The sequence below is a fragment of the Perissodus microlepis genome, chromosome 16 (genome assembly GCF_051167445.1).
Source record: "Perissodus microlepis isolate ML-2025 ecotype Zambia chromosome 16, ASM5116744v1, whole genome shotgun sequence".
Lineage (NCBI taxonomy): Eukaryota > Metazoa > Chordata > Actinopteri > Cichliformes > Cichlidae > Perissodus > Perissodus microlepis.
Genome location: NC_140476.1, coordinates 23018729 through 23041508, shown reverse-complemented (window position 1 = coordinate 23041508; position 22780 = coordinate 23018729). Strand labels below are relative to the sequence as shown.

At 39.7% G+C, this 22780-nt stretch overlaps 1 protein-coding gene across 2 annotated transcripts; it reads right to left on the bottom strand.

The window, feature by feature from the left end:
• Positions 1–14516: 14516 nt before the first annotated feature.
• On the bottom strand, positions 14517–22270 carry asmtl (acetylserotonin O-methyltransferase-like). Of its 2 annotated transcripts, none has more exons than XM_084908516.1 (15): positions 22210–22270; positions 20667–20777; positions 19952–20083; positions 19816–19863; positions 19644–19708; positions 19490–19554; positions 19165–19273; positions 18528–18855; positions 18262–18459; positions 16705–16867; positions 16408–16598; positions 16197–16329; positions 15976–16116; positions 15717–15839; positions 14517–15313 (listed from the first exon to the last, which is right to left on the bottom strand). In XM_084908516.1, the coding sequence occupies exons 2-15, from the start codon at positions 20757–20759 to the stop codon at positions 15108–15110; spliced, it is 1995 nt and encodes a 664-aa protein (XP_084764642.1). In that variant the 5' UTR covers positions 20760–20777; positions 22210–22270; the 3' UTR covers positions 14517–15107. The 2 variants fall into 2 exon arrangements, with proteins under 2 accessions (XP_084764642.1, XP_084764641.1); XM_084908515.1 differs by lacking the exon at positions 22210–22270 and adding an exon at positions 21251–22181.
• Between the last annotated feature and the right edge of the window lie 510 nt (positions 22271–22780).

Here is a 22780-nt window from a genome sequence, read left to right as displayed (position 1 = left end):
AGGCAGCTCAGCTCAGCTTCTGGAGGAAAGCTAGCTAACAGCCATCACAGGCGAAGTCGATCCAGACACGCATGTGTCTCCTGCTTGTCTCCAGTCAAGGTTACTGAGGCGCTGTCTCCCTCTTTCCTCTCACACATACCAGTTGACTGGGAAAATAGAATACCCTATTAAAGCAGAAAGGGGCGGGTTGGGAGAGATGTATTGAGATTTGCTTGAAAGAAATATTTATGAGCTGATTTTTTTTTTAAACACAGTGTTGTCTTTAATGAACATGTTTAAAGATTTTTTTTTTTTCCATCATCTATAATGTATATCGATGGGATTTATCAAGGAAAAGGGGCTAGTTACAGTTTGTACGTGTGAATCCCGGATAATGACGGTAAAGCGCATTCTGAACACGTGCTTTGCCGGAGAGGTGTGACTGCTCGACACGGCTGTGGACTCGTGATGTCGAGGTGCTGTGAGCATGTGCGATATTTTTCAGTTATGTTGGGTTTTGTTTAGCATTTTTTTGCAGATTCTCTTTGTGTCTGTGGCAACTGTCAGATACAACCACAGCAGAAAAGACATTTAAGTTATGGGGAAACAATATATAAAACAGGAAATTGCTTCACAGCTGCATCACCAACAATCCAAATTTGCTGCTAAGTTGTGTGAGAAGCAGCTGATTGATACACGCTGGACAAAGGAAACAGGGATTGGAAGGAATGTGGTTATTAAGTGCTTAAACTGTAACAGAGAAGAAGAAGGGCTGATAGGAAGGACCGTGATTCAGTTGAACCCTTGCTGTAATAATCTATCTTTATGTCTGGTAAATGAATTTGATATCATTTTGAGGGGATAGATTTTTAACACTGACAGTTAATATCACAGCATTTATATAACCAACATATTTGAGCGATTTAGTACTGCGCTCTCTGATGACATCATCATTTTTTATTTTTTTTTCCCTTCTCCAAACATTACAAAGCTCCTTCACAGCCGCAGGAGATATTATTCAGCTGTCTTCATCATCTAAGGACCTGTCTAAGTGTCCAGTTGATTACAGTCTAATTCAATTCCCAACCAGGGGCCTAGCCCTACAGTACATGTACCCCAGGGGTATTACTGCAGTTTCCAGGGGCTCCATGTGAAGACTGCAGAGTAGCTCAAATATTTCCCTTTTTTCAAATTGAAATTAGGGATTAAAAAATTTATACATCAACATATGCACAGTATTACGGAAAAAAAAGATGAGTAAACACTTTAGAAAGTTAGCCAAAAGCTAACTTAAAGAGATACATTCATGAAAGTGTAAACAGTAATGGGCAAGCAGCTGAAATAATCTGTGAAAGGAGTAACAGACTAAATAGATGGATGGATAACTTGCTTAATTAAACAAACAAACAAACAAACAAACAAACAAAAAAATTGACAAATTCTTAAAAGATTTGGCAAATGTAAACTTAATACATGGTTGAAATATGTGTGAATATTAATGGATAAACTCCTGAAACTGAAAGCTTCAGGGACTTTGCATGCAGCTTACATTAGAGCAACACAAACAGTGATTCAGTTATATCACAAACGCATGTATGACTAATCCTGTTAAATCAATTCAGTTAACGCATTTGGAACATGGCAGGTTAATTGCATTTGTCTGTCTATACTGTGACAACATTACCCACCTGTTTTGTGCTAAAAGTCTGCCTGCTTTTGTGAGCTTTTTAGAGAAACTTGGGGTTTTTTCCCCCTAGAAGATGAAATATGGAACTGCTTTTGCAGATGAGGAGCATCTAAAGTCGAAGAGCCAGCTTTCATGACAACACGCATCAGACTTTCTTTGGTTCAGCAGTGCAGCGTTTGTCTGGATGTCTCCTTCTATGACCAGAGTGGATGATCTAATATCCTGCTGCTGCAGATACACCCTCGGTGACGACAGCATGGGTGAGCAGGTGAGGTCAAAGCCAATTGTCACTAATAGGAGCGAGATCAGCCGAGGCACTAGCAACTGTGCAGAAACTCTAACCTTATTATTTACAAAGCTGTATCTCGAACCTTATCAGTCTCAAACGGAGGTTTGCCTTCAGCGCGCACGGCTCAGCAGATTATCACAGTCAAAAAAAAACAAAAAACAGAAGAAGAGAAGAGAAAACAAGCTATACTGTAGCTGTCAAAATGTTCATCCTGTCTGAGTTTCTCCTTTACAAGTGCCTCACTATATGTAAACACAAGCACACACCCACACAAAGACACACATCCAAATAAACAACCGCAAAAAAAGTGCACGCCTACTTGCGCACACGCACTGCATTTTTTTTTCCAGTCAAGGATGTTGGAAAACCTGTCAGACTCTCACAAAGAAAAGCAAATTTATTTATTTATTTGAGTTCAGAGTAATTACCGGCATTACCGCTGTGCTTGGCTGTGACATCTCTTTATAAAATCAGGTGTCAGAGTGCGCCAAGTAGAGACGTGCCAGGGAGGAAATGTGACTCTTTTCCTCTTCTAATCTCTAATCAAATTAAATAGGTGAACACTTTTTCCTCCTCCCTCTCTCTATCTCCCACTCTCTCTCTCTCTCCCTCCTCCTCCCATCACATGAGATGGGAGCAGATAAGCTTTGCCTGTAACTGCCAAGTGTACATCTAGATACTATGAAAAATTCTACTTGTCAGCACTTCCATAATTTTTTGGTCCTGAGGAATTTTTCAATATGACTGCATGAGTACACATAGCAGCAGCTCAAGGAAAACACCAGAGCCAAGAATCCAATTGAAGGTATTTGTTTCCATTTCCGGCTATTTGGCAAAGATGAGACTAGATAAATATGTTATTCATTCCCGCCGAACACAGTGGCTTCTGAGGAAATATGTTACTCCTGCCTCTTTTCTTTGACTCTAAATAATTGAACAGAGAGAAAGGAAGGCCTCTGCAGGGTTCATATTGAGTTTTTTTTTTTTACTGACTTTCCCCACATCTGTTCCTACTAGCTCTCTTCCTTTAACGCATGCACACAGACAACCAAAGCTTCGCACACATACAGATCAGATGCCTTACACGGCTGTCTGAAACTCACTGCTTTGAGCTTTTGACAAAAATAAGCAGGATAAAGCCGAGTGCAGGTACAATATGGTCAGACTCCGCTGGGTTTGCAGATGCTTACGCTCCTCCTTTAGCATGAGCACACCACCAGGCGCCCCAGGGCCCTGACAGAAAAGATATGACACATTTGAAAAAAACTAGAAGAGGGGAATGAAAACAACTTCCCCCATGAAGAAGAAGAAGAAGGCAAAAACAAAAAAAGCTTGTGTTTTACATCTCTCTCACAACGACAGCTTCAGGGACAGTTTATGTGCAAGAGACAAAGACACTTTGACACTGTCAGCTTCTGTCACTGAAGCTACCAACGGTTGCTGGCGAGGAGCTGCTGCAGCAAAGCAGCAGCTCCTCGCCTTGTGTTGATCAGCGGGCGTGTGTGAGAGGCTGGGAGATGGCTGGGTCTTTTGTGTGTGACTTGATGTCTAGAGGCCTTTATGATAATGAATGTTAGGTCTTCCCCCACTAAAACATATCAATAAATAAAACATAGGAACTCCTCCATTGTGGCTGATTCACACACGGAAGGAGGCACAGGCCTCTTTTTAGCTTACTGCCACTTTAAGGGAGTGTAGCTTAGCTGTGATACAAATACACCATCATAAACACTTAAGATGAACAATCCACCTGAGACTAAGAAAGCAGCCCTTTAAACCACGGTGAAGGAGAACTATACATAATTAAGAGAGGAAAGTGTAAAGATGTAATTGGTACATTGTTGATAATCTTGATTACCATTATTAAGTAGTTTTTAAAGATACATGACTCTGAGCCATATTTAGAGGACCTAACTTATTAATCAGGCAGCTGTTTGCAGTAGCTCTTCAGAGAAATGCAGAAGAGATACAGTAATTACTGCAAGTGTCTATGAAGAGAAAATGTATTGTCGTTTTATGCTAAGTTAAAAACCTATAAAGGAAACTGAGCCGATATGGTCGGCATTTAAACAAAACATTTAAGAGAATCGAAAAAGATGCAGACAGCAAGAATTAGCGCAGTCAAACCACTTTTTAAATCACTCGCTACATGAAACAAAAGTAAGAAATGACAGTAACGCAATGGTGCAAACAAAGGGCCAGGCCAGTTCCCCTTTGTGTCTTTGGTTTTTGTGTTTTTCTGCTCTGACTGCAGAGGTCATGTTGCAGGTCTTACCCTCAGGTTTGAGGTTCCCTCACAGGTGCCGTCTGCCATCTAGGCCTAGCTCACCCCCAGCCATTCCCAGGCTCTTGTGGGTTCTTCAAACACTTCTTGGGGGGAAAAAAACTCCACTCGAATGAAAAAAAATTAAACATTGATTAGCTAGCAAACATCAGTAGAAATTTATTTTCAGAGGCTGTACAGGTGTGAAAGGTTAAAAAAAAGGGGGGGGGGGGGGGGGGGGGGGTGCGGAAAACAAGAGAGAAAGTGCTTGAAATTGATTGATTGAAATGGGATGCTTTTATTTTTTAAAAACAAACAACATATTAGAGAACAAATGACTGTCATAATTTGTATTTGAGTCTTACTGGTCAATCAACATTAAAAATAGAAAATTAGATTGGTAGTGAAAATTTGTAACTCTGGTGTGTGACAGATCAGAGAACAGATGGCTCTTTATAAAACTGAAGGGAAACAGCGTTTGAAGTAATAGACTTAACTAATACCAGGAGTATCATAGAAAAAGAAGGCATGTTTTCTTTTGAGCGAGAACATACAAAATGTTTACAGTGTAAACGTGTTAGAGTGCCACATGTGAATGGATGAAGACACACAGTGCAGTTCATGTATTACGCACTATATACCCCCACAAACCAGGGCCTCACTGTGTGGAACAGAACCTATGTGGTATCCAGCTTTTGTGATAATGCTTGTTATCATAGTCATACTGCCCTCCATTGGTTAAAGCTCATATTACAAAAACCATGCAGAGGGTAAAGTCGGTGGGGAAATTTCAACTTCAGAACAGTTCAGGATTGTTTTTTTTTTATCATTTTAAATCGATCACAATCTTGAAAGAGTTCATCAGCAGTTTCTCAAGATCAGCTATGATTTTAGAGTCAAAGTACATGATGGAGGTACTACTGTAGGTGCGCTCCATCCGAGATATCGTCATCTTATTTATCATTTTATACAATCACGGTTCAGTAATGCTGCAGTATAAGTTAGTTAGGATGAGACACTGAAGATTTGGCTTCATAGATGATGCATAGCTGAATGCAGTTTTCACTAAAAGCGTTACTTCTGAATGTATTCAAGCACTTTTGCTGTTCTTTTCTATGTATTTTGCATAGTGAGGGGAAAAGGAGAACAGAGAAAAAGTGGTTGCGCATACATTGGATATTTTTAAATTTGTTACTTAAAAAAACCTTAAAAGACAAAGCAAATTTACTTACCAAAGCAAATTTTGAAATAATTTTAAATGCCCTACGCCCACAGAGTATTTGGAGAGATGTATTTTCCCCATTGCTCCCCATTAGTATCACAAATTCTTAGACTTATGTTGCACTCGCAGCCGAGGAGCTACTGCAGTGTCATGCGAGTGCTTCCCATAACACTGCACAGCAAGATGAGTGAATTCACAAAGTGATTCAGTGATTCTGCTGAATGGACGATTCTTGTTGGCTTTTAGGGGGATATATTTGGGTTCGATTTAGCGTGCTACAGATGCGACTGAGCAGTTTCATAAACCAGAGAACAAGAAGCTCAGTGTCTTAAAAGGTCCTACACACCCATGGTGCTCTAACTATCTGACTGGACCCGCCGTTGCTTTGTTGCCCCTGTTTAGCATCTTTATCATTCCACTTGGTGCATGTGGTCATAGACTGATGACTTACCAGCTTTCCCAGCCCAGCACTGTACACCTTCAGCCTGAGCAGAAGTGAAAACAGCGTTTAAAGTCTGTGTGACAAGTAACAGAAGGCGTGAAACCAAATTTACTTTACAAAGCTGCAAAGAAAAATGATTTCATTCGCGCTTAACTAATTCTGTTTAAGTTTAAAAATGGCTCAAGTTTTCTTAAAGCTCCTCACATGTGAAAACAGGCTCATAGCATTTAGTAGTGGCGTTTATAGGAAATGTGGTGCTGATTTAATAGCACATCTGGCACGAGGCAGAGGAAGGCAGCATTATATACCATACAGTAGTTTAATTTGTTAATAGCTCATATGGCAAACACTTAACTTTTAAATGATAACCTCACGTTTAAAAGGTGCTGGAGCTGTTTAATGTCTTTAACTCGCCACATGCACGTGAAGTACATTACAAGTGAACAATAGATTAAAATTTGGTTCGACACACACTGATGATGCCTCACTTTCTTGCTCTGGCATATTTATAGGTGACCTTATAATGCGACTACTGACTCACATAATGTGTGATCATGATATGCTGTTTATGACCCACATGTTTAGTACCCAGCTGTTGCTTAAAAGGCACTCTTAATACTTTGCTATTGTAACTATTTGTCCGTGTAGATCTCTGAATTTTCTTTTGAATTACAAGGAGAAATATGAAGAATGACTCTCATGGTGGTTGTAATAAAGTCAGATCATCACGAGGTTTATTACCAGATTATTCTGCATCATATTCAGATCGCATACAGTATACACATGATTTAAGGCGATCAGCAAAAACTGCTAAATCATAATAAACAGTAGACTGCTACAAACCACATTATAACCCTGAACACAGCTCTTATGAAGCGACGATGAAACGAACGAGTGAGTTGTTAACTTCAGCATGAGGTTTACTGGTGAAAAAGTTTGACTTTGTGTAGCTGTCAGAGGCCTGACTAGAATAATGAGTACCTAACGTCTGGGAGGCAGGCCGAAGGTAGCTGATTTAAGAAACTGGTCATGTTTAGGATATTGCCATGATTGAAACCAGATGGTACTGAGAAAACACACACTTTTCATTTTTCATTACGCACTCGTTGGGGTGAAAGTCCTGAAGATATTATGTCGTCTCTTTTGAAGATGAGTCATAAAACCATGTCACACTGGCTGCGATGAGTTCCTCAGTGGATTCTGTAAGAACAGATCAGGACTGAGGTTTCTGCAAGTTATCTAAAGCTCTGTCAACAAACTAATAGACCCTGATGAAAAAGAATGCTCATTGAATCCGGCTAAAGCTCACTATCCTCATTCACTGACTTGCCAAAGAACTTACAGTTGAAAATATATCGGGGGGGAAAAAGGGGGCTAAAACCATCTACACCCATGCAATGTTTTATGCCTGTGCACATACAGCCACAGTCCCCGAGGGCCCGGAAGATGGTTTGGCAGGGGATCACGAAGAACAGGTCAACATAAAGAGCGAGGGAAGGCGAGGCAAGGCAGACGGAAGAGTCAAAAGAAAGCCGGCGAAGTCTTTGAATCCAGTGGAATTCCTCTCCTCCTCCGTGGCTCCTCTGGGAGGCGTCAGGAGCCTGTGGAGAGAGCGAGGTAAGACGGGGCCTGTCAGGAACAAAGCTCCAAATTCACATGATATGTTTAGCTAAAAGGGTGAAAGAGAAATGAATCAAAGCTTGGCGGGATCAAAGAAATGCAACAATAAAGTCAAGGCGGTTGCCATGGGACCAGCAGGAGATGCATATCATTTATAAGTTGTTCTTCAGCTCTGTCAGATGTGGAGGGAATTGATTGTTATTGTTTGGAGGATGAACTGCTGCTGGAGGGGGTTAAGAGCAAGGGTCATCATCACACAGCGAGAGGAATATATCTTCTCACTTTTAAACAGCAGCCGCCTGTGATCAGTGTCAGAGGCCAGCGCAGAAGCACCTTCAACTTGTGATGAGACAGACACAAAGACAACTTTGTCAACCCCATAAATATCTTATCGCCACAAACCATTGATAGGCTAAACATTTGTTTTGCATCTTACTCTGTCAGAGGTTATAATCACTGTTAGTGTTTGAATTGGAAATCAAATAGACTTAAGCTGTTAACCGGAGACTTTCATTTTTATGCATGCATTACTGTCCTTTTCAAACAAAGAATGCTAATCCTTTAAAACTTTGTAAAGGAATATGGAGCCCCCCCTCCCCACCAGATTTGAGAGTTTTTAGGGGATAATTTACCTTAATTACAAAAACAAGATTGTCTAGCAACACCAACACATTGATGAGTGATTCAGTTTTGTATCCTAAACATAAATGATTTAAACTTTACAGTCGATGCGGTGCTTCCTATATGAGTTTTGACACTAACTATAAACCAAAGGGCTCTGGTTTCAGTCTAGAAACCTTCATTGAATCTTGACAATCTGTAATAAAGACATAAGGAAAAAAAAATCCAGAAACTACAATATGATCCGGTAGTACAAAAAATGTATAATTTATTGAACTGAAATTATTTACGGCCTATTTAGTTGATCATCAAAATCAAAACATGTCAAAACCATGGCAGATTTTTTAAAAGAGAAACTAAACGGGCTGTATACCTCTAGAGATAAGAGAGGGAAATTCTGTTTGTTCTTGTTATTTGGTTGGGTCTAAAGCCTCGAAGAACGCAAAATAACTCGGGTCTACCTGAGAACCCGAGAGCACAAAACAAAACTTATAAAAGAAAAACAAATCAAAGAGTTTCACTATTGCAAGGGATAAACAATGAAGGGTGAAAATAGATAGAGAAAAGTTAGACATAATAATGTTAAGAAAAATCACCTAATAAATCAAAATGTTGCTGTATTGTTGGAGTCAAGTTGTTATTAAGTATAAATAATATGAATTTCACAATAAGTAGCTTATTTATGTACTTATTTTAATTCCTATATTATCCAAAATGAGCTTTTCCACACAAACCAGTTAGTGACATAAATATTCCGCTTATGCCTTAATTACACACAATTAATGGATTTTCCCAAAAGAAAATCCGATAATATGACTGACATGACAGTGAGACATGATTTTGTATATGCAGGTGCCTGTTAGTGTGCATTTGTGTGTGTGTGTGTGTGTGTGTGTGTGTGCATGCCCAAGCAATGATGAGACCCAGTCTCTTGTCTGCTCTCTCAGATTGCGCCCATGAGAGATCCAAAAATAACAACAAAGAGCCCTCGGTGGGTGGGATGAAAGCTCTGTCACCAACCATTTCAGCACATAGAGTCTCCTCCCCTACTGTATCACTGAGTGACATATCACACATCACATGGAGACACGAGAGGGAGGCGGACGCTCTCATTTGACCGCAACAAATATCTCCATATGTTAATAAGATTGCTGTTGGATTTAGTGGGGGCCAAATGGGTTCTGATTCGGAAGTGAAAGGTTGCATGTTACTGTGTAATTGCTGATGTTGACATTTATCATGTGTGGTTAAAAACTGACTTTGAGGAATCATTTAACACTGAGCTTTTTTGCAAAAATGTAATTTTAAGTTAGATGAGAAGTGACACTCATGTGACCTAAATATTAGGATAAAACCACAAGGTCATTGACTTACCTAAAGACTAGCTTGGCTTTTTCCAGAGTTCACAGCTACATGTTAAAAACACGTCTTATAAGACTAGATTAGGTTGTTTGTTTAGGGAACATAAAAATAAGGTAAGAGGGATCTACATGCAGTAACTCATCTAGCTTTGGCATTACTACTACTAGATTTCATTTAAGCAGGGCTTGGTTTCCCCAAGCAGGAAACTCGAGGTCTCATATGGACACTTAAGGCTTATCTGAAAAGTGAGTCCCTCCCCATAGACTGTATAGCAAAGATGGCTTCCTGCTCTGTAAACGTGAAGGTAATAGAGAAGTACCTTAAGCCTGCAACTCTTAAAATTGCTCCGTCAATCTAGGGTAATAATAGAATGGCAACAAAAAATGGTGGTTGCCAGGTGATTTCATGCAATTTTTTTTCATTTTGCAAATGATTAAAAGTAGTTGCAGCAACCACCCGGTTGCCCAAAGTTTTAGCATAAAACAACCTCAATGTCTGAGTTATCACTTCTGATCACAAAGCAGTTGCACAGGTCACCTGGTGGGAGGCAACCTGTCTCTAAACAACTGCACTCTGAGTTACAAGTTGCACAAATTACAAATTTACCTCACTACAAGCATTTCTCAGTCAAATTGGCAAAGCTTTGTAAATATTTGCTGTCTAACTTATAAACAAACCATCAAGAGATTGCAATCAGTCTGAATCACCATAAGCTTATGACTGCAACACTTCTATGACACATCTTTTTGTAGTAGGGAACTCGACTTACTGTGTTGCCAAACAGTTGTATTCTGACAAAATTTTAATTTGAAAGCAAAGTTGCCGAGTTGGAAATGTCTGTAACTATGTCACTATGTGTCGTCAAATTCATGAATTTTTGTTTCAAATTTGAGGTTCTGGCTTGAATATAATGTTAAACAGAATTTCTATGTGTGTGGATATTTGCAACAGAATGGAACAGATTTGCAATTTTCTCGGATTCATCAGGTTTAATTAAATGAAAAATTGTTTAATGGTGTTTAATCACTATATCACCACAAGCAGACTGGTCCCTGCCGTTGAAGCAACTATTTTAAAAGGTAATGAGATCGCAAGGTCATTGCACACGGTCATGCCACATCCTCCAACCACTCCTAGCATGACAATAACTTAATAGTCAGCAGGAGCAAATGTCTTAAATAATGTATTATCTCAGTTACTAGTTTTTGTTTTTTTGTATATATTCAAATTATGTTTTTTTTAAATTATGATCGCTATAAAAGTGTGCTTTAGGTTGTGCCTATATATGCATATGACAAATCACTTTGAGCATGCCACTTCTTATACATAGATTTAGAATATCAAGATGGTGATAGCCAACACACTGTTTTCAAGGCTTTACAACAAGACTTCATTAACTACTGGGGGATGGTGGCTACATGCATCTTTAATTTGTATTTGCTTTGCTAGCTTAAAAATAACACTTCACAAATGAATGATTCTGTCTTCTTTATACAGTCTACAGGTTTCCCCTTGCTTCCAGGCTTTGTGCTAAGCTAAGCTAGTCTTTCTTGCCTTCAACTTAGTGCGCAGGCATGAGAGTGGTATTGATTTTCCATTATAACTCTCAGGAAGAAAAAAAAATTAAATTAGCAAACATACCAAAGTTAAACTATTATTAAAGTTACCAAATTAAGAAAAGCAAAAAAAAAAAAAAAAAAGTCATGAAAGCACTAAAGAGAAAATTAGACATGAATCAATTCAAAATCTCTGCAGAATCACTGAAACACTGGAGTAAAGTGACTGTAAAAATCTACTGATCTGATACAATAAAAAACCCCAAAGTAGTGTTTTACAGAGTCCCTGCTAGTCGTTAAATTCACAGTGAAAATCCCTCCATGTTCTACCACTGATGTCAGGCCAACAAAACTACAAACAGCAGTGAAGGACTCCATTGTTATTTCTAACTGGTAGAAGCCCTGAGGTTATTTTTCCTCTGCCTTGAAACAAATCAATGAAGCACAACTCACTTTGAACAACTGCACATTTGCTGAAATCAGATGTGGGTTGAGGAGCCAACCATCATCGCACTTATTCTGTTTGTTGACAGAGGAGGACTTTGATAAACAAGCCTGTTCTTTGAAACAGGTGCCCGAGCATGAGTTCAGTTTTGAGAGGCAATTCAGAAAACTGACTGATTAGAGGATGTTTGTTATTCTGCATGCAGCCATTCGGATTCTGCGTATCCTTCTCGAAGTCGCAGAAAGGCTTTCGGTATAAACAGTGATGCTATTTATTTTTCAGCTAAGATAACACAAAGGTTTGACATAGATATTTGCCAATTTTCAAATACCCAAGCAGTCAGAATGACTGTCTTCTCCCATCACTTTGATAAAAGCATCAACAAACAGTAGAACTTGATAAAAAAATCTCCCTCTTTCATGGAGGTTTCCTTTAGCCAACGTTGCCCCCATGTGGTTACAAACTGCATGACGTACAAGTTTACATTAGAAATGAACATCCTAAATCTTATGAAAGTTTCCTGGTGTTATTCTTTAACGTGCTTTGATTTCATCATTCATGTAAAATGTAAAGTCTGCCTTCTCAACTGAAAGACTGAAAAACTAAAGTTATGGCTTAGCTGCGGTGTGTTTTTCCTGGCTGTTCTACTACAGTAAACACAACACGCAGCCTGGCCGGTTCACAAACTCAGCTTATCCTCACTATCAACATATGGAAGTGTTTTGAAATTGCTATCTACTAGCAGCAAATGGTCTTAAATCAGTCATTTTAATATCAAAGCACTTAACACTAGAATGATGATTACTTGCAGGTGGACAGCCATGCTGCTTGTCAGGACTGCATTTGAAGAAAATGACTGAGCTCTTATCCGACACGTACAGTACAGCCAGTGTTCAATAGGCAAGATCGAATTACAGAAGATTACTTTGGAGTTTCAGCAATTTTCCCAAATTACACTGGCCTTTGGTCTCTGGTAAACTTGATTGACTTGAATGGTTTTCATTAGAAAGCCTAGCAGAGTCTTAGCTGTTGATACCGGTACACAAAAGTTGAGGCATTTGAGGGTGAGCGGGTGCAGCTGGGACACTGGAAGCGAACGGGTATGCAAATCCTTTCATGGAAATGCTTCATCATGTTTTAAGGCAACACAGGCTAGCAGACTATGCGCTTTGATTTGTGAAACTCATCTGTGTTTCACAAGCCTGACATTCTCCTACTACGCAGCCATTTGGTCTCACTTAGTTGTCTTTCAAAGGATCTCCTCGGGAAAGCAATATAAGTTCTGGAGTTATTAAATCAACACAGGCTTTCATAATCAATATGGAAGAAAAGTATTGTAAGTATATAGTGCATTTGGTGGGCATTCACAATAAAACCTCATGTGATTTACACTCCGTGTCATATTTGAACTTGAGTCCACCCTCCCTCTGTCTCTCCTCATCCAAAGAACTAAATCTGAGTAATGGAAATCAGTTAGATGTCACAAAGAGCCTGAGCCCAGACTGACAAGAAAATAGCCATGAATAACATGACCACCCTTATTACCCTCCTAGGAAAATACTTAGAGTGGGTTCCAAAATGAAGAGTAATGCGGAGACACTTTCTGTGTCACAAAGAATAAGAGCTATTTATCATGGCCATAGATATTCCCACATATTCCCCCTCAGCTGTCTGGTTGCCTCAACCGTTGCCAAAAAACTGAAGTTCAAGAGGTAAATCTGCAAGGAGTTAAGGGTTGGTGTTATAGCTTCTTTTGATTAAGACACTATACCAGCCAACCCGATGCATAAAAGTCGAATCAAGTTCCCAAACTTAGCATAATCAGGTGTGATTCTCATAGTTAGCTGTCATTTAATGATGCCTATAAACCTGCATCTGCATGTGCTGCTGGAAAGAACCAAACAGGGAAATCTGTAGTGTGTGTGTGAGAGAGTGTGGCCACATTTCTAGAAGGGTTCTTCAGGTTTTTGATGCCATCTTGAGGAGATTTACAGCTACAGCAGGAAACTAAACCACAGCGCTCATTTCAACTGCAAGATAAATATTTGGGTTTCCACGATATCCAGTGTCACTTAGCGTTTAAGATAGTCTATTTAGAGATTAATGTCAGAGGATGAAAGTGTAGTCATTATTTTTTTAGAGGGCAATTATAGTCGAAACCACCAAATGTTGTGTTTAACTTGTGAGAGCTTTGATGTATTTGTCTGTTCATCAGCGTGATTTAAATTCCAAGCAAAAGCGCTTTAGGAAAGAGAGGAACAGATTGAAGTTTGAATTCCATTAGTCAGGGGGGTGTAGCAGTTTTTCGGGGTAAGAGAATGAGGGTTGTGTAATGGATCCATCGAGCAGGACCGTTAATAAATAAATAAAGAAAACATAACTGATGCTTTTCAGAGTCTTTGAGTGAATGTGAACATTAAGTCATGGCCGCTGGGGGAAATCCATCTGTTTACGAAAATTACATCCCACTTAGACATTATCGTTTCTTCTTTAATCATCTCCCACCATTTTATTCAGACATCATCAGGACATGACACTTCAGAGGTCAGATGCACACGCTCCACCCGCAGCCATCATCCAGCTGACAACACCCCAAATTTTTTTGGTATGGCAGCTCCACACCGAACACTCCAAGACAATGAAGACCATTCACACGGATTTCAGTCCAAGCAAGATGATATGAGGTACTGCTGATTTTTTTCCTTTCACTGCAACAAAAAAAACACATAAGTAGGCAGCGCTACAGACTATTTTCCTCATTATAAAGCTGCAGACTGGCGCAGGCTTCTAATGACATTTGACCTGAGTGGCTACTCCCTGCCAACATTTCAAACCAGTGGGTGCGCCACCAGAAGGCCAGTTAAAAAAGACTGCCCAAGCCTTGAAGCATGGATGCAACTGGCAAACACAAAAAACGGCTTGTATTAGGATTAACCTGTACTGCTTGTCAGATCTGATGTCTGCTGGCTTGCTGGACCTTGTGATCAGGGTGTGGTGCATTTTACAGAATAACTGCCACCAAAAAGAGACTCATTTTTCAAGGGTTTGCAAAGGATACCTTTATTTTAGTAGTAATTTATAAGGGCTCTAATGCATTATACCAAAGAAGTAGCAGGCTCAAACTGGCAGCCACGGTTTCTCTACTCCACACAATAGCATAAAATATATTTTATAACACAACAAATCCTGTTGTATTCAACATACTCTGAATTAGCTCCACCCTAACCAGGTTTAAAAAATTAAATACTTGCACTTTTATAACCCATGTTTAAAGCTTGACATTTTCATGAACCGGATATTTTTTTTTTTAAATGTGGTATCACCATTTCTACATGCCAGTGCTTCAAGCACCTTCAAGAAAACAAATACGAACAAAGCCCCCGTGTATTGTGGTAAAATGATTGAAAGCCACAATGATTTGTATGCAAAGTTTAAATGCATGTTAATGGTTATGAAAGCTTTAGGGTCACACAGACCTCCGTGTTTGCTCAACAATTCAGCGATCTTACAGGTGAGAATTTAAAACACATTCAGGATTATAAGTGTGTAAAGAGCACACATGAAACACTTTGGCAACGGTTACCTACAGCATACACCAAAATGTATACTGTGCATGTAGTGTTAAGCTTTGATGCACAGCATGGCATCCAGGAGGTTGTCTGTATGTCTGATATGTGCTGTGATGAAACCGTGGCTCTTCAAAAGCAGGCTATATTCAGTTGCGCTCCTCTGTTTCCCCTCGCTCATGCTAAGGGCCTGCAGCAGCCCACGACTGGGGCCCCTTCTGTCTTCATCCAGGAAGATCTCGCTTAGCAGGAGTCCACAGCCTAGCAACATGAAACATAAGCAGACACAGAACATCAGAGAACAGATTTGTACTCCCTTTTCGCTCTTTACATTATAATGTTTCCACAAAAAAAGTATTGCATAAGCAAGGCAGCACTCTGACTTGGCTTTAAGCTTTCGTCTTTTTCAACATTGAGCTCTTTGCAACAGCGGTTCAGAACAAAGACATTGTTAAACCCAAACTAACCAGCACCTATCGTTTTAGCACAGCATGAGAATCAATCGGTCAAATCAGTTTCAAGCATCTGCAGAAAAAGAGCTTGTGGAGAATGAGAATATTATACTCAGCATAAACAATACGCTTTCTGTTTGAAGCGATGTTTGGCTGACATTCACTGTTCAGTAAAGATAAGTACTCAAATGAGTGAATATAGCTTTACAAACCTGCTGTGCATGCATCTGCGATTTTACTCAGCAGTATATGCACTTTCTCATCAGGCAGGTCATGAAGAATCCTCGCCAGGATATACAAGTCTGCTTTGGGTAATTCGTCTTTTAAAAAGTCTCCTGATCATAAAGAGAGTGAAAAAAAGCCCTCAAATTAATCACAGATTGAGTGGAATTTGTTGGCATGTTTGTCACTCTGTCTAATATGATCCAACAATCTTTCAGTCACAATTTTCAGTGTCACAAAACAACTGACCTGCTACAAATGATACCCTGTTGTCTGGGTGCTGTGGATGGAAAAATTCATTCAACTCGACAACAGCAGGTAAGTCAAACACTGTTACAGACAATCCAGGATGAGCTTCGGCGAATTCATAAGCCAAGGCACCGGTGCACCCTGAGACAGCGAATTAAGACAAAAGATGTAGAACAGTGGTTTCATATTACAAGCTGTAACGTTTTGCATTCTTTTCTTACCTCCGAGATCACAGGCTGACTTATAGGTGGAGAGGTCAAATGCCGTTGCTATGGTTTTCCCTGTAATTTTTGCAATGTTGTGCATTGCCTTCATGAATCTCAGTTTGCCTTCCCGACTGCTGGAGGAAGTTTCCTTTAAAGAGAGAAGGTGAGTTTGACTATGCTCTCACCGGCACTGCAGATATATGACACAGAAATCAGAGATAGCCACCTGAAGCATGTGCTTGCTAAAGGCCTTCTCACGCTGGCTGGTGCCCTCCTGCACAGCACTCTCAAGGTGGGAGAAAAGTGGCCACATGGTTTCGTTACAGTGCTGGAGGTAGCCATGCAGTGAACACGGGGCATCTGACCTCAAAAAATCAGTGGCCAGATCTGCGTTCTCATACACTGGCTTTTGGCATGCTAACAACAGAGTGACAGCAAGATATTTCCAAATTAAGTATTAAATGCCTGCTGCTGAAGGCAAGGGAAAAATATCATGATGCAATTAATAAGAGAGCTGGCTAACCTTTCTCTATACTCTTCAACAATCCCAGAGATACACAGGCTTCCAGCAGACATTCGGTCCCCTTTGCAGATGCTTTGATCTCCTGGGCCACCTGTGCTGCATCCAGCCCAGGCCGGCTATGTAGCAGGTCAAACAAACACAACTTGGATGCTGTAAAAAGTGCCTGCAATGTTTTTGGAAAAGTAGAAGGGAATGCAGAAACAAAGTTAGCTTTTTTTTCCTTTTATGTTGATGTGAGATTGTTGTTAACGAAAAGCATATGCTTCCTGGTTCTTCAAATAGTAACACAAACATTTCTATTCATAGCAAAGTGCATTATTTACTGTATTCCACTACAGCTGCATACCAGTGAGCTACCATCTCAACTAAAAACTATTGTTCTCTAGTTCATTATTTACTTTCTTTTCTTTAGAGACAGACAACAAGATCAGCAACAATCTGTGTGCTAAATGTAAAAAAAGTAAACAGAGTTTGCTGATGTGTCCCACATCCAGCTCATAGTTATGGATGAATGAACTGGATTTATACCACGCATTAAATAACACATTATGATTGCCTGTAAAGGTTTGATAACCATAACTTAAGGCGTTATTGTGATCACTTTTTCTATTTTTTCACATTTTACCACAATCATTCAGAATATTCAGGACTTAGAAAGCCTCGCTTGATTTGATAGGCGTAAGCCAAAGCAGTTCAGGACCTGAGAGGAACTTCTCCTTTCTACTGACAATGACTTTCAGAAACAGATTTAGCAAACACAGCAGTAATCTTCTACTGTGCAGTGCCACCTTCTCAAAGTGGAAACTTGTGAACTTTAGTCGGACAGTCTCGTAAGCAAGTAAAGCAACATCTGGGTAAGACAGTCATTTGAAAAGCTGGACTATTCAAACTGAGATTTTTGACAGCAACCACCAAATGTTTATCTGGAAGAAACTAAAATAAGCAGCATTTAATGGAAGAAGAGCAACTTGCCCGCTGTTAAATACAAATATGTGGGTGGAAAGACTGAGATTTAGTGATGTGTGGGAACTGGTACCACAGGAAACACTCTGCACATGTGAATGTATTGCACTACATATCAAACTTTAAATGCAATTGTTCCAGTTTTGTTTACCAAAAGGTTTTTAATTCCCTTCTTTTAACGTCGAAAACCCAGAAATGTGTTTTAGCTCAATATTTTGCACAAACCTGTATTTATTATTTGCTTAAATCTGTGTCCTCGAGATTTGTGGTCACCTTAAGCTTCACAGGCAACTTGCAGGGTACACAGGAAGTCACATAAACGTATCAAGAAATATGTCAGCACATATCTCTGTGCAAAACCACCGCAGATTGGTTTCACTGATTTGCTTGTATAGAGTGGAAGTTTTATTGTGCAAAAATAGTGAGCTTTGGATGCAGTTAACTCAAGACAACTCAAGGTTTGAAGCTGAGCTACGTTACTCATTACATCTTGTGGAAGCTAACTACACAAAGAACAAACACATAAAGTTGACATTTTTTCTGTAACAGGTCTTTTACAGAAAGGACTTTTTTTTATACAAAGGCACTTATTACCTTTGAGGCTTTGAATCCATCCATCAGTTCACAGATTCGCTCCAAGTCTCCTCTTGTAGGTTCAGTCACCTGCCCTCTCCTTGTTATCGATGGTAATGTTGCATTGTCATGAAGCTTGACCTTCCTGTTGTCTGTATGTTTAGACATGCTATTGACCAGTGTCTGTGAACTTTCACTTTCACTGTCTTCTCTTTTTACCTATGGGAAGATTTTCTATAAATAGTGTCAAAAGGCGACAGATTTTCGTTATAGTTATAAAAACAAACCTTATGGGCAGGACTGGCTGTGGGGGTGATCTGGGCGTGGAGTCTTTGAATGTCACAGGGGCTGCTTGGTCTGCGAACGGATGAGTTGTGGCTGGGCAGAGCTTGTGAGCTGGAGGAGGGCTGGGTGGGTACTGAGATGGGGAGATTGTCGCTGCAGCTTGGAAGGGTAGACGTGCTTTTCAAAGAGGAAGTACAAAAATTGTAAATAAGGTCTAGCTGTTTGCAGAAGTGGTTGAGGGGAAAACCCACAACATTGAGAAAGTCTCCATGGACATACTCGACCAGCATGCCACCCAGAGCCTGAATACCATAGCCACCAGCCTTGTCCCTGAGACACACACAGAAAGGTTTCACTTGTACAAACACATGTAGGCAAAGATCAATAAACACATACTGTAAATGATCAGCTGTTTACTGGATGCATTCTGCAACAGTTTCACAGTATTTCTGAACTGAGCAGAATTGTCATAGTTTGCTGACTCGTGTCAAATGGGACAAGGCAAACACAACTGGAACAAAATCAGGCATCAAAGTCCATGAAACTCACAAGCAGTTAAATGACCTCCATTGATTGAATACTTAGAAAGAGTCATCAATAACTGTTACAAATGTGAAAAGTTAAAAAGATCACACTTACATGGGCTCACCACTATTGATGTACTCCCATAGCATATCTTCTGAGAGATCAGCAAACTTCACTTTAGTTTCTTCGTAGAAATCTACCAGCTGGTAATCGACTTCTTCATCTTGACGGCAGCATTGAAGAAATGAAAAAAGAGTCGCAAGACAGAATTGCCCAATAAATTTCTTCTACATATTTATGGCAGAAATGTTTCTCTTACTATTTTTGCTTAAAAACATCTGTGCTAGGGATCTGTAATAGGGAACTGCTTCTTTCTGAATTTCTTTCATTTTACAGAAAAATCAAGTACAAGTGTGACAGTTTCTGAGTCTGTACTTACTTTCTTTTTCATGGCAGAGGACAATAGCTACACCAGTGAACACACTGTGCTCTTTACCACTCAAACTGGAAGAGAAAGACAAAATAACCATGATATCTTTGTCCATTTTATGGTTTTTTAATGTTAACTCTGAATGTTTCCCATTGACACAGACCTTGACAGCATCCTATAAGCATCGTGTTTGTCCACTGGTTTCTCCAGAATCATGCCATCTACAGTCTGTGAAATAAACAGTTGGCTAGAGTGAATAAAGAAAAACTTACATAAAGCTTTTTACAGTAGCCATTAAGAAAATGCATTTGCTTTTGTGCTTTTTTCTGTCTTACCACAATTGTGTCAGCCCCAATAACTACATCTGGAGTCTTCAGGTGTTTCTAAAGCAAATCAAGACAAAGTGTTCTCAGTGATGACATCTGACTGGATAAATTCTATTATTTGTCATAAAAAAGTAGCTTATCTTACAAAGGGCATCCTCCTGGCTACCTCCAGGGCCTTCTGCTTGGCTGTCTCAACAGCATACTCATGAGGTGCTTTGAAAAGCCCTTTATCGAGGGTTTCCTTAAACCAGGATGGCACAACCTCAAAACGTAAACCCTGACAGATAAAAGAGGACAAAGCAAAAACAAAACACTTGTTATATTTAATAGGACTTACGCCACTCTTATCAGATTTACCAACCTATGAAAAATCCAGTCAGTATGGGTTTCTTAAATCAATAATCCTTTAAATTAAGTGTAAAGTAGTTCCTTCAGTGAACTAGCTATACATGTTTTTATTTGACATGGCTTTTCTAGCTGTGTCAAATAAATAAAGACCTTCAATTTGTACCCAATGATTGATTTGAACTCTGTTATTTTTTTAAAAATTTTGCTCTGTAAATCTGCTCTCTTAATGTGGATTTGTCTGCTTTTTATACTTTAATACAACTGCTAATTTTTAACCAACACCATAAAACCATGTTTTAAAGAACTTAAAAATCAAATGTCTTCTCCCCTTTTCCTTCTATTTCACCCATTATAATGAACCAGACTACATGCTAGGGATGATGATGAGATGATTTTTTACCCACTAGGGTTTTACACATTTACACTCAGTCCTAGTGTGCAAACTCAAACTACATTCTGTGAATATACAGAATAATAAGGAATAACAAGGGAATAATCAGGAAAACGCATACTGCACTGCGGAGAATCTCAAATCTTCTAGGAGAAGCGCTGGCCAGCACAACCAGTTTACCAGCAAGCTTGGAAATGACTGGGTTCAGCACCATGGTGGCCTTTAGGTCGAACTGCCAATAAGGTGAACAAAGTTAAACATTACAGATGTGTCCTCTGTGGCTCCCTTATATCAGAGCTAATTTTATCATAACATGAAATTAGCTCTGATATTTAAAAAAAATTTTTTTATGTATTTTACAGGATCCAAGTTATGTTTGTAAACTGTATTTTAAGATTTAAAGAAAGAACAATTCTCGCCTCTGAGCATATATAACACGAGGATGTATTGCGATCACGTACAATTAACAATGATCTTAAAGAATACAGTGAGCACTTTAGAGAAATCCCCACTCAGTTGCATAACACCTTAGCAAATAATTTATTGCATAAAGTCAGCGATTAAAGGCAACTTCATATTTCAGGAAGCAGCGGGCGTAAGTAGCGTAGCATTACACAACACGTATATTTTACACAAGTAAGACATTGACAGCGTTATGAAACTCGACGAACACAGTTCACAACACTAAAGATCTGCTTTAATTACCTGCTGTTAGCAACACTAATTCATTTGAGCTAACTTGTGCTAGTTTGCGGCGTTTAAAGCTGCGGAGCGAGAAGAAAGAGGAAAAAAATAACCACGAGTGAACAAAATGTTACTGCAACGTTTGGCGACCGAGTTCACCCCAAAGTGACACGGTTAAAATCTCTCATGTGCAGTGTTGCCAACTCCTCGGTAAGGAAAATCGCTATTGGCTGTCCTAAAAGTCGCTAGAAGTCGCTAAATGACGTCACCACCTAATTTGCATAATCGGTCATGCTAATGTAATTGTAACCTACGCTGTTGGAAAGAGAAATAACATCGTGGAAGAGACATAAAGTGAGCAAAAAACGTCCTAAATACATTTAGAATTTATTTAGAACTACAAATTAAATTTCTTTGAGCAATTATTGTTTTTTAATGTCACAATTCCAACCCTGCTCCTTTCCGGGCTTCGACCGGCAAAAGTGACCCGAAATAGGCACTCTGGTGGAGTTACTTTATGTGTGTGTGTGTTTATAAGTAGTTTTAAACCTTGTGATCCACAAAACAGCATAACAGTAAAAGAAGAACTGACTGCATTACAGTCAGTGCGGGAGCAGCGGCTTCGCTCATGCGCGGTTCATTTGCAGTTTGGACGTGTAGGTGTGAACATCTCCTGCAGCTGGGGGAGGACTATCCTCCGCCCGTGAGCGCTTTAGCACGGGTGAGGTGCCCACGGCAGCACCGCTGCTTGTTGAGAGTAAGAGCAACACGCTCTTTCACCTCAAAAAGTCGTCATAAATAAGTCTCCAATAACACCAGAAAAAGTCGCCAGATTTGTCGCTAGTCGCTTTTTAGAAAAAAAGTCGCTAAGGGGGTCTGAAAACCCGCTAAATATAGCGACAAAGTCGCTAAGTTGGCAACACTGCTCATGTGTTCACTATTATACTATAGTACATGTATATAGCAGCTGTTCCTCTTACCTGTACAACAGGAAACTGACAGCAGGACCCGCCTGCTGCGACGAGCCAGCGACACGACGCATGCGTGATGACGTAATAAAGTAGGCGTCTCCAAGAAACGCACACCAGTTCCACCAGTAAACTACGGTGGCCCCTAGAGACAAAGCACGTACAAACTCCAAAACACTTGCAAACTCCAAAACACTTGCAAAATCCAACACACTTGCAAAATCCAAAACACTTGCAAACACCAAAACACTTGCAAACTCCAAAACACTTGCAAAATCCAAAACACTTGCAAACTCCAAAACACATGCAAATTCCAAAACACTTGCAAAATCCAAAACACATGCAAATTCCAAAACACTTGCAAACTCCAAAACACTTGCAAAATCCAAAACACTTACAAACTCCAAAACACTTGCAAACTCCAAAACACATGCAAATTCCAAAACACTTGCAAAATCCAAAACACTTGCAAACTCCAAAACACTTGCAAAATCCAAAACACTTGCAAACTCCAAAACACAACGGAAGTGCTCCAGGACGCTAGGGGCAGTGTTGAGCTCGATTTGCAAAATAAACGGCAAGT

Bases quoted from the DNA above. Each gene is read 5' to 3' on its own strand.
- asmtl (XM_084908516.1), bottom strand. From the start codon at position 20,759: ATGGTGCTGAACCCAGTCATTTCCAAGCTTGCTGGTAAACTGGTTGTG. The intron at 19,555-19,643 runs GTCTGTGTCAAT...TTTCTCTTCCAG, and splicing joins GCTTATAGGATGCTGTCAAG to TTTGAGTGGTAAAGAGCACA. The intron at 15,840-15,975 runs GTCAGTTGTTTT...CTTTATGATCAG, and splicing joins CAGGGTATCATTTGTAGCAG to GAGACTTTTTAAAAGACGAA.